The 17483-nt window shown below is 40.1% G+C and overlaps 1 protein-coding gene across 2 annotated transcripts in view; it reads right to left on the bottom strand.

Annotated features, from left to right (window-relative positions):
* UTP20 (UTP20 small subunit processome component) overlaps window positions 1–17483 on the bottom strand; it is a 91786-nt gene that overhangs the window by 24861 nt on the left and 49442 nt on the right. For both annotated transcript variants that reach the window (XR_013960086.1, XM_080659299.1), the window contains exons 28-40: window positions 14925–15068; window positions 14144–14223; window positions 9814–10031; window positions 9191–9335; window positions 7380–7467; window positions 6377–6520; window positions 6210–6260; window positions 5947–6099; window positions 3629–3784; window positions 3185–3325; window positions 2612–2749; window positions 478–617; window positions 153–235 (exon numbers count right to left, since the gene is read on the bottom strand). Coding sequence is in view for 1 of the 2 variants with exons in the window: in XM_080659299.1 (XP_080515425.1) it covers window positions 153–235; window positions 478–617; window positions 2612–2749; window positions 3185–3325; window positions 3629–3784; window positions 5947–6099; window positions 6210–6260; window positions 6377–6520; window positions 7380–7467; window positions 9191–9335; window positions 9814–10031; window positions 14144–14223; window positions 14925–15068 (1681 nt within the window). In the remaining variant the exon portion in view is untranslated. The remainder of the gene's footprint in view (window positions 1–152; window positions 236–477; window positions 618–2611; window positions 2750–3184; window positions 3326–3628; window positions 3785–5946; window positions 6100–6209; window positions 6261–6376; window positions 6521–7379; window positions 7468–9190; window positions 9336–9813; window positions 10032–14143; window positions 14224–14924; window positions 15069–17483) is intronic.

Below are 17483 nucleotides of genomic sequence, written 5' to 3'. Positions count from 1 at the left end.
AAAGTATTCATTTTAACTTTCTCCTGACACACTGCTACAAGAGCAAAAACAAGGAATAAGTTGAATTTCCTCTGGGTAAATCTTTAATTAATTATCATAAAGTATCCAAAAATGGAATGGAAATATAGTTTAAGAAAGTTTTAAAAACTTACTTTCTTCATTCTGAATTTTTCTCATTTGTTCTTCAAGAGTTTTGTGGTCAAAGTGAAATGCTTCTAATACTATTACTAGCAAGCTGTTAAAAAAAGGTTGACAGAAATATTTATTTGCTTAATGATATTTGATGATTAAAAAGGAGAGGCAACTTAAACATATATAAACATTACAATTACTTTTACCGGTTTTAGGTATTTTTGACTTTAACAAATATTAGCATAACCTCACTAATACAATGTAAAAGTAATATTAGATTACAGAAAAACGATTTCAGTAAATAATCCAAAGTTTACATTTAAAAAATAAGAAGTTTGACTGTACCTGACACCCAATTTTTGATTGATCTGTCCTGTCTGTAAGACATGAATGAAATGTTTCAAGTAATATAAATATGCTGACCAAGACAGATGTCTGCAAATAGCTCCAATAATCTCTGTGGCAGCAATGGTTATATTTTCATGCTGTAAAACAAATCAAGAGCATCAACATAAAGCAAGCATTTGCAAATAAAGTACAGAGCTAATGTGGTACGTTAAAAAGCTTAGGCAATAGGTGATTAAGTTATAGAAAAGAAAGAATGCTCAAACTATACTCCATTCCCACCCCCTAAGAAAAGATGCTGTCAATTAAAGAAATGACAACTTCCTTTAATTGAAAGACCTTAATAAATTTTAGACTCTTTCTATTCAGACCTCCCTGATTGGTTCAACCCTACTGTGAATCTGTAAAACTTGACAAATGTCAAAGTTAATTATATATTGCACTGCTCAACATTCAAAAGTACACTGGCCAGTGTTGCTCAGTGGTTGAGTGTTGACATATGAACCAGGGTGGGTCACAGTTCAATTCCGGGGGCACATGCCGGGGTTGTGGGCTCGACCCCCCAGGAGAGACCGTGCAGGAGGCAGCCAATCAATGATTCTCTCTCATCTTTGATGTTTATATCTCTCTCTCCCTCTCCCTCCCTCTCTGAAATCAATAAAAAATTTTTAAAAAGTATACAGCCTTTAAGTGTAAAGTCACAGGCTAAAAATCTATACTAATAATAGAGGAATATGCAAATTGTCCAGGACGCTGTCATAATAACAGTAACGATCGAACAGAACAGCAGGCTGTGTGGGGTGACTAGGCTGGCAGGGGGGTTAGTGAGAGATAACCAAACGACTGAACAAGCAGGCTGCGTGGGGCGACCAGGCCAGCAGGGGGGTTAGTGAGGGACAACCAAACGACTGAACAGCAGGCTGCGTGGGGCGACCAGGCTGACAGGGGGGGCCGTTGGGGGCAACTAGGCCGGTTGGGGGGGCAGTTGGGGGCGACCAGGCCAGCAGGGGGTGGGGAGCAGTTGGGGGTGACCAGGCTGGCGGGGGCGGGGGGGGCAGTTAGGGGCGATCAGGCCAGCAGGCAGAGGCGGTTAGGGGTGATCAGGCTGGCGGGGGCAGGGGGGGCAGTTAGGGGCGATCAGGCAGGCAGGCAGATGAGCAGTTAGGAGCCAGTGGTCCTGGATTGTGAGAGGGATCCCGGATTGGAGAGGGTGCACTGGGCCTCTAGTAAGACTATAAAAAGATATATCATGCTAATGCTGATTAAACCTAAATATAATTTATTTTTCTCATCTATATCTCCTATTTTATTGCCAACTAACTCTGAGTTGATTGTATTTACTGGCTCTTTAAACTGGAATTTAAAGGAGTGTTTTTTTATTTAATTAGGCAATTCTTTAAAAATTTTTTAATACCCTGAAACAACAGAGCAAATCTATTCTTTTATAAGACCATGTAATCAATCCAGTATAAATTCAAGTCACAAATCCTTATATTACTGAAATTAGACTTGAATTTCTGGGTACTGCCTTTCATTAATTTATTTAATCAGTAAATATTTATCAAGTCCTTACCACGTGCCAGGTGCTGTTCTAGGCACTATGAGCATAATGGTGAAGACAGTCCTAAGTTCAAATACCGGTTCTGAAACTGTATGTCATTGAGCAAGTTACCTAACCTCATTTATTCTCAGTTTACTGTCCTGTAAAATAGTGGTAACAGTGTGTACCACACAGGGTTGAGTTGTGGTGAGGAAGAAGTAGTAGTACGTATTCGAGTACTTATAACAGTGCCTGTATCTGGTGTAGTGCTAAAGAAAAGGTATTTATTTTATTTCGTCTCTTATGAACCACTTGGGAAGACAACTACTCAGCTGATCTTAGTAATGTGATCATAGCTAACAGGGGAAATATTCTGTACTTGGCCTTTTGTGAGCTAATAAAACTATAGTTACCATTTACAGGGCATTTACTATGTGCCATGCACAATTCTAAGGCTTTAAAACTATTCTAAGCTTCTAATTATGGTGACATCATCAATATGGATGCCACGAAATTTAGATGCCATTCCCCCATCTACATTTTGGAAAGTGTGTCATGGTAGAGATTTACCAGCTTCTAGATCTAATGCCCTACCTTGAGCATTTTCTCATCAAAAACTGGACTCATGGCATAAGGCATGATGTAATTTTGAAGGGATTTAGAAGACAGCACGATCGTGCCTTCCGTTAGTTGTTTTGCCAGTTTCTTCAAGGCTCTTGCTCTTCTGTGGATCTATGAGTTAAGATAAAATATGAATTAGTTACTGAATAATCTCCCCTACAGCCAACTCCATTTCAGTATCATGTTCCTTTTCCATGGGAAGATTAAGGAGTACAATACAGTCCTTGTTACATGAGCAAACACCTGTGCCTTGACTTGCTTCCAGAGACATAATCCATAGCACTTGTTTAACAATGGATCCAAAGGCATGTAAGCTTCTTTAAAAATGGCAGAGAAAGGTAACACTGTTAGTGTGGTTCGTGATACCACCAAGGAAGTCAGACTCCAGGAAATGAACATCTCCTACACAAATTTGATTGATATTGCGAAGACCAAGAATGAGACATTCACAACTTTTTGGAAAATTAAAATGTATCTTTTAAAAAGAGACAGACCTGTGAACTGCATATTTTATAGGCAGGGGAAAAATACAGAAATGTCTTCTACCTGAATGTGCTTCATATTCTCAAAGAAGTCCATTTCCGGGTCATGGCAATCAGTAAGCTGTACCAAGTCTTTAAATTCTGGTTGATGGGGGAAGGTTTGAATTAAACAGGAAAGCAGTGTGGTATAATCCTGTTGAACACTCTGCAAATACCAAGTGGAGAAAAAAATTTTTTATTAGAATTTGCTTCCTATCAATACAAAAAAAAAAAAAGCACACTCAAAAAAAAAATTTTTTTTAAAGTAAAACATTCCCACTATAAAAACAAACTACATCAAAGGGATTGCTCTGTTCCATTCCCACTCATAAATGTTTGGTAAGTATTTACATAATCAAGTATTTTAATTAAATGTACTAAGCCTGACTGCTTTTCTAAGTAGAGAAGTAGGGAAAAACAGAAACATAACAAACTTAAGAGAAAAAGTAACAACTGCAAACCCCAATACCTCTGTCTGGCTCCTCAATCCTTTCCTCAGTTTCTCCAGGAGTGAACGATGAATGATTTCTCTATATTCCTTCTCCGTGGCATTCAAAGCAGCTAGCTTTTTGATGATGCTCATCAAGCACATGCTGGCGTTATCACTTAAAGACATGTCTCCTAACTGGAAACATGAAAACACCCAAGTAATTCTATGCAATAATATAATATGGAATGTTATTTCTTAATGAAAAGGTTTACAAAATATTTCCACTGCTCTCTGTAAAAATCCCTACTGAGAAATGTCCCACAAGTACGTCATACCTAAGGAAGAACCAAAAATAGGGTGTGAGGAATATAGTAAATAACTTTGAAATATCATGCTCACTGAGAAGTGTCACTCAATTTCAGGAAATACTATGACATAAACTTTTGAATTAGTTTTACTTCTCAAAGCAAACAGAATAAAAGATTCAGTTCTCAATATTTAGTATGAGGTGATCACTGAAAAGGATAGAGTTGGTTGGTTATAATTCTGGTTAGTTGCACTAGAGTTTCTGGTTTGACAATGTAGGTAGTGAGTACAGAGAAAGTATTTCCAATTCAGCCAACCAGGCAGTAATTTAGAATTCCTTGCAACGAATAAAACAAAAAAAGAACCCCACCCCACCCCACCCCCCCAAAAAAAGGAAAAGAAACACACACACACACAGAATTTATGTTGAAGTTTGACATGAAATATAAAGAATGAGCCCCAAACATGATTACTTTTTCATATATTACATAATCCTTAATATCAGATGAATAATTATAAATGCCACAGATTATTGATCCCATTACATGATTAACTATTAATTAAGGGCTTCATTTTCCTCATTTTGGGGTCTAAATTCAGTTCAGCAACATGGTACTTAATATAGCCCACACGCCTCTCCTTTCTAACATATATCAATATAAGAGGGCAAACTGTCAATTATACAGTTACATAATTTTGAAAAATTTATACAATGAAAGTCTAGGTGGCGATGCCCTCACATCATCACAAGATGGCCGCCCCACATAGTCACAAGATGGCCGCCCCATGTCATCACTAGATAGCCACTACAAGGCGGCCGGCAGGAGAGGGCAATTGTGGGCAATCAGGCTGGCAGGGGAGGGTAGTTGGGAGGGGGAGGGACCAGGCCAGCAGGGGAGAGCAGTTGGAGGGGACCAGGCCAGCAGTGGAGGGCAGTTGGGGGCAATTAGGCCAGCAGGGGAGGGCAGTTGGGGGCGATCGGACTGGCAGTGGAGGGTAGTTGGGGGCGATCAGGCTGGCAGGGGAGGGCAGTTGGGGGTGATTGGGCCGGCAGGGGAGGGCAGTTGGGGGCGATTGGGCCAGTAGGGGAGCAGTTAGGCATCAATCAGGCCAGCAGAGGAGCAGTTAGGGGGTGATCAGGCTGGCAGGCAGAAGTAGTTAGGGGCAATCAGGCAGGCAGGCAGGCGAGAAGTTAGGAGCCAGCAGTCCCGGATTGTGAGAGGGATGTTGGACTGCTGGTAGTCCTAAACTGGCAGTCGGACATCCCCCAAGGGGTCCCAGATTGGAGAGGGTGCAGGCTGGGCTGAGGGACAACCCCCGCCCTGTGCACGAAATTCATGCACTGGGCCTCTAGTTGAGATATAATTGACATACCATAAATTTGCCCTTTTAAAAAAAGTGTACAATTCAGTGGTTTTTAGTATATTCACACAGTCATGCAACCATCATTATTATCTAACTTCAGAACATTTTAATCACCCCCAAAGGAAAACCTGTACCAGTAAGAAGTCACTCCCCATTCCTCCCTCCCCCTGAGTGCTTGATAACCCCTAATTTACTGTCCCTATGAATTTCTCTATTCTAATATACTGGTTTTTTTTTTACTTCCACATATATTATTTTATTCAAAATCTTAGTCTTTCAAATCCTGAGAATAACGATATGGTCTTTGCCAAACAAAATATTTCACAACTTAAAGAATTTTATACTAAAAAACCCTTGTCCAGCCCTAACCGGTTTGGCTCAGTGGATAGAGTGCTGGCCTGCGGACTGAAAGGTCCCAGGTTCGATTCCGGTCAAGGGCATGTACCTTGGTTGCGGCCACATCCCCAGTAGGGGGTGTGCAGGAGGCAGCTGGTCGATGTTTCTAACTCTCTATCCCTCTCCCTTCCTCTCTGTAAAAAATCAATAAAATATGTATTAAAAAAATTAAAAAAACACACACAAAAAACCCTTGTCCTCCTCAAAACACAAATTAAGAAATTAGGTCATGTAGTTGTATTATCAAAACAATAGAAAATAATTGACAAAGTTTTGCTATAAAAACCTACCTCCAGATTATAGAAGCAATTATGCATAACTGGAATTAGGTAGTTAATGTCCACGGTTTGCATCTCTTTAATATGAGAGGTGATGGTCTGGAATGCTGAGAAGCGAGCATCAAAGTTGATATCATCAAGATGTCTTTGATCAAAGGCGTTAAGCTGTGAGAAATGCCATTGGAACCATGTAAGTAAAGATATATAAATCTCAAGTAAACAAAAATGATATAACACTTTTGAAGCAAAAGAGAAATAAGGTTTTTCTTTCTTACCTTGACAACATCAGTAATATATTTTAACCCGCTCTCAAAATCAGAAAGAGTCTAAAAGGAATGAAAACAGTACATTAGTGAATAAAACTTTAACTTTTCTGCCCACCACCCATGTTCCCTGCTCTCACTCACAGAGGTGATTTGGGTGGAAATGAATAATCACACACCTGGAAAATTGTACAAAGCAACTGTCTCGACTGCTTATTCTTAATCACCGAGAAGAGTTTTGCGAGAGGCTTGAGAAAGCTTGTGGGCTCCAGACAGTGTTTTAACAGATTCTGCACTGTCACCAGAATATCGATCTCTGTATCCTTAGGAAGAAATAGGAAGAGAAATTATACTTCAATAATTTATAAAACTGGTCAACTTGGCTTTAATACATTATAGCACAGAAAACAAATAATTATGAATAAGAAGTAAAACTCATCATTGGACAAGTTGTTTCATAGTCTTTTAAAAGTTCTTAGTATTTAACATAAAACCCACAATGATGTCCATTAACAAATTCTTCCTTTAATTCTAATAGAAAATATGCATGGTCTTCAAACAAACTTTCTTCTATTGTCAAGTCAAAAAGAGCCAAGAAAAATGAGCTTGGTGAAGAAGAATTTACACCTCTGGTTGTCCCCAGATCTGTGGTCTTTTAAACAGAATTACTATATAATAGATGCTCAGTATAACTACTAAGGCCTCGCAAATGAGTTTTAGCCACAGGAAGACTCTTTTAATCAAGACTGAACTGGGGGTTTGAAAATCATATTAGGAACTCTTAGCTATGTCTGAATATTAAAACAGTCTGACTTTTCTTCAGTTTTGCCACTGTGATCCATATTTGAGATTATACAATGCACTTCTTGGGTTCCAGATTTGTAATTGATCAAAGTCAGGAAAAACAAAATCCTGAAATGCATGAGAAGCTAAACAAAGGAAAAGAAGGGGCTGACACTTTTACTGTTACAGTAGATGATGTCTCCACATTCTTGCCTGCCCCCATTCCCAAAATTCTGTCCCAATTTTTCTCTTCTATTTTCAATTTTATAATTCTGTATAAATCTTTTCACAAATGCTTGAAGGCAAATGCATCACAGAATCTAACCAATAAAATTACTGTTTGCAAATAACCCAAATCAAGCTCCACTTCAAAGGCAAAGTCACGTCCTATGTGTATACCTGAGGAATACTGCCACGGTGGAGGAAGGGAAGCAGAAGTGCAATGAGGAGAGAACTCTGTTCTTTGTCTTTCATAAACTTGCTGATTCTAGAGAAGGAAAAGAACTGGTAGGTAAGGAAAACATACAAGTTAAGGGTATTTCTCTAAGGAGTTAAGACTTTTTGTAGAAAAAAATTAGCGACGAAAGTCACAGGTGACTAAGTATGCGTGCCTGTATACAAAGTCTAACTCGGTTCTCAGCAGTGCCCACTCTTACTTCTCTCCAGCTTCAGGCTCACGGCTATTATTCTATTTCTTTTGTAACGTCTGATTGTGAGGATGGGTTAAAGTAAATTCCAATGCTACAATCTGGCCATTAGTAATTTCATATTTTACAAGGAAATAACATTTTTAAGTGCCAAGACTTGTTTAAGACTACAAAAAGTAGTTCAATTTAACTCCCACCATAGCTCTACAATGTGGGATTTATTAGCTCCACTTTCCTCAGAGAACGAGACTCAGAGACGTTAATGTCATCCAGCCAGGAAGTGGCAGAGCAGGCCCTCCAAACACTGGTCTTTCTGGTGCCTGATCTATCATCTTCCCACTAGCACAGAGCCTGTGCTAAAATGTAACCAGTGCATCCAGTGTGCTTTCCACTCTACATAATTTATAAATATTATAGTATAAATGAAATGTTTAGAAGAAGTTCCTGGAAGATTTTAACATACAACTTTTTGATGTTGGTGTCCGTATCAAAGAACAAATAAAGTTTCAACAACTGAGTCCTAAAACAATTAAAGCTTAAGATAGAATCATGTTTGGTACACAGGTTTACCAACCTTGCTCTTTACAGAAATCACTAGAGGCCCAGTGCATGAAATTCATGCACAGGTATGGTCCCTAGGCCTGGCTGACAATCAGGGCCAATCTGTGGGGTGACCAGCAGGGCAATTGTGGCGGGGGGGGGGGGGGGGGGAGGGGGCCCACTCACACTCCTTGGCTGGCCTGGGGCCTATGAGCTGGTGGCAGCTCCTGCATTGGACGTCTGCCCCCTGGTGGTCAGTGTACATCAAAGCAAACTGGTCTTTCCACTGTTCAGTCAATTTGCATATTAGGCTTTTATTATATAGGATAACCATATACTACTAGGTCTACTGCCAAAGAGAATCTTTAAAAACCTTTTCAGATCTTAACTCTCAAAAACCAAACAAAACAAACTATTCTTTTAAACTAATTCTTTTTATCAAAGTAAAACAAAATAAAATAAAAACTATATGATTTTGCCCTGGCCCATGTGGCTCAGTTGGTTGGGCATTGTCCCATGCACTAAGGTTGCCAATTTGATTCCCAGTCAAGGCACATGCCCGGGTTACTGCTCCATCCCAGGTAGGGGGCATACAGGAGCAGCCGATTGATGTGTCACTCTCACATCGATGTTTTTCTCTCCCTCTCTCTTCCTCTCTCTTTAAATATCAGTAAAAATATTTTAAGAAACAAAAACAAGAAAACTATATGATCTCATGTTACTAAAAATTTTAACTGAACAAAACATGCAAAGGTGAAACAAGCAAAACTATTAGTCTACTTTCAAATTTTGAAGTCTGTTCTCTTGTATATTTAAATAAAGGCAGATGCCATAAAAGGTTTAAAATGAATACTCCAGCAGAGAAACGGAATTCTTCACTAACTTAAAAATAAAGGGCCTTCAAAAATACTGAAAATCTTTTTAGCTTACTAACACATTAAAACAACTGAAAAACTAGATATAATTTTAAAAAATTAAGACCACAGACAGTGAAGTTATCTTTAAAGAATATGTATCACTTACTTGGAAAGAATGCCAAGTTCCTTACTGATTTGTGCCCTGTTCTTTTTCTTTTTCACCTTTTCTGTACTTATTGTGGTTTTGCTGAGATACTGGAGAATTGCAGGTACATGAGGTAGAATTAATCGTCCTCCTATTGTGATAGACTCTGAAATAAATGGTGACAAGTATTTTGACTTTAATTAACTACTCTCTTATTGGATAACTGTACAGTATATTCATAATGACAGATAAGGGAAGCACTCAATTACTATGCAAGTTTAATATATTTCAACTCTAAAAATTAAAAAACTTTCTTCTTAAACAAAATAGCTATATGGCTGAATGAAAAATTTATACAAGAGACCCTTAAGCCATTTTTGTTAGTGGTGAAAGACTTGTTAGCACAATATGGTAGGAACAATTCAGAGACATGACAATGAAAATCATTTGATAATTTTCCAGAGGATAGTTGTACTTTCTGGAGCATGAGTAATCTGAATTTCTACCACTTCAAAGAAAACTCAGTTTATGTAAATTGGTATTAATTTCTAAAGAAAAGTCAAATTCTACTGACTTTTACCTTTCTGAGGGAACAATGCTACCTCAAAGGTCTAAGAATTATTTGCCTGCTGCAGCACACATACCGTCTGCACTTTCTGTGTACACGCATCCAGTCACGGGCAAGCTCGAGACTGTTTCTGTGGGCTCAAAATCAGGAAGGGTGAGAAGGTCGTCTACTATGTCCATCACAATACTGGCTGTGGCTTCAGAGAGATTCTTTGCTGAGAGAATCGCAAAAACATTGACCAGGATGTCACATTCTGGGTGCCCTGGTTTCTGTTTAGCCAGAAAAGGGAAGTATCTGCAGGGAAAAAAAAAATACTGAAATAGTCATCTTATTTCTCAATGCTTATTTGTAAAAACATCTTCTACATGAATTTTCATAGTCAGTTTAACAAATATGTGTTTATATGAATCTTAATAAGATACTCAAAAGGGAAATTAAAGTCTAAAATTCGATGGGTAATAATTGGCATTTCACCAACATTATATTACACTAGAGGCCCAGTGCACGAAATTCATGCACAGAGGGGGGTTCTCTCAGCCCAGCCTGCACCCTCTCCAACTGTGAACCCCTTGGGGGATGCATGACTGCCAGATTAGGCCCGATCCCACAAGCAGTCAGACATCCCTCTTACAATCTGGGACCGCTGGCTCCTAACTGCTCACCTACCTGTCTGCCTGATCACCCCTAACTGCCTCTGCCTGCCAGCCTGATCACCCCTAACTGCCCTCCCCTGCCAGCCTGGTTGCCCCTAACTGCCTCTGCCTGCCTACCTGATTGCCCCCAACTGCCTTTTCCTGCCAGCCTGATCTCGTCCCCAATGGCCCTCCCCTACTGGCCTGATCTTGCCCCCAACTGCCCTCCCCTCCTGGCCTGGTTGCCCCCAACTGCCCTCCCTGCTGGCCTGATCTCACCCCCAATGGCCCTCCCCTGCTGGCCTGATCTCACCCCCAACTTCCCTCCTCTGCTGGCCAATTTGGTTCTGATTGGTCAGTTTCTAGTCTATGCCAGTCAGTGTCAAAAGCTCCACCTCCTAGGCAGCCATTGGCTCCCCACAGCACCCACATTTGGTTCTGATTGGTCGGTGTCTATGCCCAGTCAGCGTCAGAAGCTCCGCCTCCTAGGCAGCCATTGGTTCTTCACAGTACCCACATTTGGTTCTGATTGGTCGGTTGCTATGCCAGTCAGCGTCTCTGGGCCTATCAAGGGGGCCTGATCAGAAAGGTGGGGCTGATCAGCAGCCCCAGTGGAGGCCTAGAGAGAAATGGAGGCATGGCTGCTGGCCAGACTGGGAGAGAAAGAGAGAGGCAAGTGCTGATCAAAAGCTGCCTCAGAGGCAACAGATCAGTCCCTGCTTCTCTCTTCATGCCTCTCTCTGGCCCTGATTCACAGCCCCCTCAGCAGTCAGTGCTGGGGCACCACAACTGCAGGGCTGACTTCCGGTTGGTCAAGACTCGGTCGTTACTGGTCATTATGACCCAGGGTTTTTATATATTAGGATAGGCACTTTATGTACATTTCTCATCTAACTATCATAAGATCTCTGTGAGGTAGTATCATTATCTCTATATTACAGATAAGAAACAGACTTGTCCAAAGCCATGGAGCTAATAAGTGGTAGAGCTGAGATTAGAATCATGAATCTCCAGAGTCTAAACAAATGTATTGTTGACTGGCTATTTTTCAATGATAAGCCTTGTTGTATCAGGATATGCACTATTCAGTTCAGAGATTAGGGCCATCTGTTGGGGGAAGTGGATGAGTCCATCCCCAATACTGAACGACTCTCAGACGATGAGAGAATCCTGGGCCATGAAGCACACCAGCTGGGTGGAGGGCACAGAAGCATTCCAGCTGCGGGCAAATCAGCAGCTGTTTTACAGTCAGATATGCAATCCTAACTGCTAGTAGGAAGGTCAATCATCATTGGAAAAAAAGCTCAGGCACTTTAATATACTTAGTACTGACAAACTGATAAAAAAGTTCTAAGAGATTATATTCATATATCTTTGTCCAATAGATACTTGGTACAGTATAGACAGGCACCAAGAAGACGCTTTATATTTTTAATGAGGTCAGTAGTTGTTATTTCCATTTTACTGGTGGCAAACTGAGGCTCAGGAAAGCCAATTTTGCCAAAGAACATATAGTGGTGCTAGAACCTGAAGCTAGATTTGTGTGGCTTCAGAGACGACTCTTATCACTATGCTGTAGGTTGTCTTAAAATGTTTTCAAACAGAAAAGGTGAGAGAACTGCTTTCAACTGCAAGGTCCTAGCAAAAGCCCATCAGATCCGATGCCACTTCTAAGTGTGCCTCTTGACCAACAGAACTGAAGCCCACATGGGCATGCTCTGTGCTCGAGTGTACGGCTCAGTCAGCAACTTTAAGCACTTCATCACATGCAATGAATAATGACTAACTGTGGATTAAGAGGGGTAACCCTCTATGGAGGAAGATACAATAATACAAAATGGTGTCTGCCTTCAAGGAGCATTAGACAGGTAAGCTCTGAAGACAGCAGAGTATAATAAAGACAGAATGTCGCCCTAGCTGGTTTGGCTCAGTGGATAGAGCATCGGCCTACAGACCAAAGGGTCCCAGGTTTGATTCTGGTCAAGGGAATATGACCAGGTTGCTGGCTCAATCCCTAGCAGGGGGCATGCAAGAGGCAGCCAATCAATGATTCTCTCTCATCATTGATGTTTCTCTCTCTCCCCCCGTCTCCCTTCCTCTCTGAAATCAATTAAAAAAAGAAAGAAAGACAGTATGTAGTCATAGGGTCTTCCAGGAGAGAAAAGAGCTCAGGGGAGGAAAAGACTAAGTCATTCAGGGGTCATGGTGGCCAGAACCAGAGCAGCTATTAAGAGAGTGGCCAAGAACAGTTCCAATGTATGGCTTAATAGTTTGTAGCATTTCTTCACCCTCAGGAATGTTTTAGTTTGGACAACAGACTCTATGATCACTCTATTTTTATTTTTATTTTATATATATATTTTTATTGATTTCAGAGAAGAAGGGAGAGGGAGGGAGAGATAGAAACATCAATGATGAGAGATAATCATTGATCGGCTGCCTCCTGCACGCCCCCTACTGGAGACCAAGCCTGCAACCCAGGCATGTGCCCTGACTGTGAATTGAACCAGGGACCTTTCAGTCCATAGGCCGATGCTCTATCCACTGAGCCAAACCAACTAGGGCTGATCACTGTATTTTTTTAAAAAAAATAAATTTTAGTTGATTTCAGAGAGGGAGGGAGAGATACAAATATCGATGAGAGAATCATCGACTAGCTGCCTCCTGCAAACCCCCCACTGGGGACCAAGCCCACAACCGGAGCATGTTCCCTGACCAGGAATCGAACCGTGACCTCCTGGTTCACAGTTTGACGCTCAACCACTGAGCCATGCAAGCTGGGCTATGATTACTCTAATTAGTAAGCAAGTTTTTGTTGTCCTGAATGCACCTAATTTCTAAGATAATTTAACCTTAGTTGTAAGCAATGTCTGATTGACGCTATGCAAACTGGAGCCATATTTCAAAATAAAAATTTATTGAAGAGTAACATTCCCATCAAGTGTTTCTGAAACACTCATTAATTCTTCTACACACAACTACACATGCATATCTATTGCTATGGAGGATTCAAGAGAAGTCAACCCTTCTAAAGATTTCTACCAGGGAAGTGTTAAATAAAAAAGCAAAATCAAGTTCTGCCACTTACCTCCTCTATAAGTATATAGCTTCTATTTTTACTCCAAACAAAAGTGAGAGAGAAAATGCAGAAGACAATGAGTGGCATCCAGTGATGCAGATCTATACCTTGTGAAGGACCGTACTAACATAAAACTGAGTCACTATCATGAAAATCCTTGGTGGCTCCTTTGCATAAAAATTACACAAACATAAAACATTTCTCCAATGTGCCTATGGAATGCTGCTTGCATATATCCAGTGATAAAACAAGATATGAAAGTGCATCCTCAAATTGGGAAATAAACGAGCCCTTCCTACTGGTAAAAATGTAACAGGGTTTCCTGAGGAGGACATCAAGGTCTTCTTCGGTGTATTTTTGAAGACTATTTAATGACTCGGGGAAATGTTCATGACATAGTGACATATGCAAAAACAGCCCACCCAAACCTCCACATGCTACAGTAACATTAACAGCTTCTCATATGTCCTTCTAGACATTTTCTATTTGCATACATGCATAACCATTTTCTTGAATTATACTATAATATTGTTCAGCAACTATGTTTTCTTTAAACTATGTGTTTTAAGATTCAGCTGCCTTATTCTCTTAAACTGCACCTACAATAGTTCACTGCATGGAAAGACCATAAATCATATTAGTGCCCTTGGCTAATTTACCTGCTCTTTTTAAAAGGGAGAGAGGGGAGGCTATACCTTGCATTTCTGCTCCAGATACTAATTAGTTTCAGCAGAGGAGTAGGAGAATACTGACTCTCAGTTCCAAGCCTGCTGATCTAGGAACAAAATAAAAACAGAATACAAAATAATAACATATACAGAATTTAGAAAAAACAACTAAAAAGCAGAACAGACATGGAAACTGCACCGAAGGATAAAAGAGTGAAGGCACAGAGATGAACAGTTAAAGGACAGAATGAGGAAAATGTAAGGTAATCCAAGTAACACCTACACAAGAAAAATGGCAGATAGTGCATGGAAATGCTAGATGCCTGAAAGGAACCAGGAAGCTTAAGTTCAATTGGTCAGAGATGACAGAGCTCAAGCAGCTAGAAATCCGCTAAAGTGAGACTCTCCTACAGTCTTCTTAGCAATAAGTAACCTTAGCTGTCACCAAGTGGTTATAACCAGAGAAATCAAACAAGGAAACATGTGACAAAAATATCTGTGTATTTCCCCTCAAAATCCAGAGACACATCATGTGAGGTGCTATGAGTTATATATTGTGTAAGGGACACAATCATATTCAAATTAGCCTTAAGAATAACTGCTATGGCATTGCAGGAATAGCTCTTGAGCTTCAGGTGGTAGTGGAGGCAAAGAAAGAGTTCGGAAACTTCCAGAAATAAAGAAAGGCTCAACGTAAAAGAAAAGACCAGGACAGGCATTCATTCATGTCTGAGTGTAGACTCTGCTGGTGCAGTAACAACAAAGGAAGAAGCAAAAGTATCCAGGCAGAATGTAGATCAAGGTTTACCTGGGGCCAAACTGCACCATGAAAGACAGCATCAATTTCTTCTGTTCCAAACTGATAGGACTCCCAATCCAAAAAGATATCAGTTACCATTTTGATTCCAAGACGTCTTAAATTTTTCAGGGGGTTGATAAACCTCAGCTGTATCTGTAAAGCAAAGATCTTCTATTTAAAAAAAAAAATAATACACACACACACACACACACACACACTCACACACACACACACACATATATGTCATTTTAATCACTGACTTCTCAGGGAGGCACTCTAGTTCAGATGGCTAAGAATCAAACTGGAAATCTTATTATTAAGTCTGTTGACTTTGGCTCTGATTCACACGGAAATGTCAACTGCTCAAGTCATATTGGTTTTCTCATTGGACAATATGGGGAAGCAAAGACCTAAAAAATCAAATGGTGAGATATGCTCTATTATCACTACCCAGTAAAATCACAGTGGAGCATACCTTAGAGGCAGAAATCACAACTGGAACAGCTGTTTTATGTTCTACATTGTTTCACTTCTCTACTCAAGTTAATTGTCTTAAATCAAATCCTGACTTCTTTGTATGAACAGACACTCTCAACAAAACAAAAAAAAAATTTATTTTTTTTTTTGCATCACAAAGCCTTAGCTTAGGGAAAAATATATTAAACCTTCATTCCAAATGTAAGTCACATTCCTCTTTGTTTTCACATTTGTGTATATATATATATATATTTTACCTTGGTTAAAACTAGGAGTTTTAAATTATTCTTGTTAAACTCAGTCTAGGGAACCAGCTAAAGATTTTATGCTCTCTCCATACAGTGGAATACTTTGTGGTGGCTGATAAGGCAAGGGAAGATCTCAAAGTACATAATTCAAAGAAAAATGTAATTTGGAAGAAAACAAGATGTCTCTCTTTAGAGGCACCAATGCTGAAGTGGGTGGATGTCTGAATTAACAGCACCTTCTTTTGTGACAGACACTGCTTCTTTGCAGGGCATCTCCTTCTCTATGGAGTTAGAGAAATCACAAATATGAAGGCATTTGGTTCTGGCTCAGAGTGGAACAATTTACTGAGTCCCACTGTTGGGTCCAATGGCATGACAGCCATAGTCCTGACCTCAGCTTAAAACCTTACTGAAGGCCCTGGCCAGTGTGGTCAGTTGGTTGGAGCTTCATCTTGTACAGTGAAAGGTCTTGGGTTCAATTCCAGGTCAGGGCACATACCCAGGTTGCAGGTTCGATCAATCCCCAGTCAGACAACCAATTTGTGTTTCTCTCTCTCCTCCTCCCTCCCTCTCTTTAAAGTCAATAAACATATCCTTGGCTAGGGATTTAAAAATATATATACATAAAATCTTAATGAAGGAAATTTATTAAATTATGTGAGCCTGAAAATGCCAAAAACATCTGAGGGGAGGAATTATAAATTTGAGAAGGATAAAGCTTCATGGAAGAGGCAGAATTTCCAATGGATCCTAAAGGACGAAGATGTTTAGGCTAGGCAGAGAGAGAACAAGGCCTCAGAGAGATTTCTCCGGAGCACAGAATTTATAAAATCCAAACACATGGGCCCTAGCCGGTTTGGCTCAGTGGATAGAGCATAGGCCTGTGGACTGAAGGGTCCTGGGTTTGATTCCTGTCCAGGGCACATGCCCGGGTTGTGGGCTCAATCCCCAGTGTGGGGTTTGAAGGAGGCAGCCGGTCAATGATTCTCTCATCATTGATGTTTCTATCTCTCTCTTCCTCTCCCTTCCTCTCTGAAATCAATAAGAATACATATTTTTTTTTTTTTTTAAAAAAAAGCAAACACAAACACATGGGTTAAGACTCAACCCCTAAATATTTTTCCACTTGATAAATATACTCTGGACTCTGGATCTACAAGTGGCAACTTATTTTTACATATGACTTTAATTACCTACATAAAAATCTAAAAACTACCCTGAAATTTCTCAAGACAACACAAATGCTCTAATAAATGAATATCAAATCTCATGGCCAAGATATGAAAAAATTAAAAGGGAAGTTATTTCTCATAAAGACCTAATATTTTGATCAACAGAGGTATGTGAATTGGGAAGAGCACATTTTCAATTCAAGTGAATAGGTGTAAAGACACCTCTAATTTGCTGTGCAAGTCTGAGGAATCATGGTATTTCACATACCCAGCAAGCTTCTACCATGTACTTATGGTTAATTATCTCCTTATACAAGTTACAAAGACAGGAAATGATAGGCAAGGATAAGGTGACACAGCTTTAAGTCATTCTGTTCTGCTTCAATTCCACTGGCAATCTTTTCATTACAGCTGTATCATGAAAAGATAAAAACTACTACTGATATTTGAAAAAACCCCACATGGTATCATGATCCCCTGGAGCAAATGAAAAACTAACCTTTGCAAACACGGTCTCAAATCAGACCCCCTCCACCTTGTCCCCAACCCCACCACCAAGCCCCCTCTCTGGGGTAGGACCTGTGTGTTCTATTCATTTCTGTAACTACAGCACCAGCTGCCCAATCTGCTCACTAACTGTTGGATAAACTGGAGGAAAATCCTGCAAACAA

This window comes from Plecotus auritus (assembly GCF_963455305.1).
Source record: "Plecotus auritus genome assembly, chromosome: 3".
NCBI lineage: Eukaryota > Metazoa > Chordata > Mammalia > Chiroptera > Vespertilionidae > Plecotus > Plecotus auritus.
The sequence above is the reverse complement of the archived record's forward strand: the minus strand, read 5'-3'. Positions and strand labels throughout refer to the sequence as shown.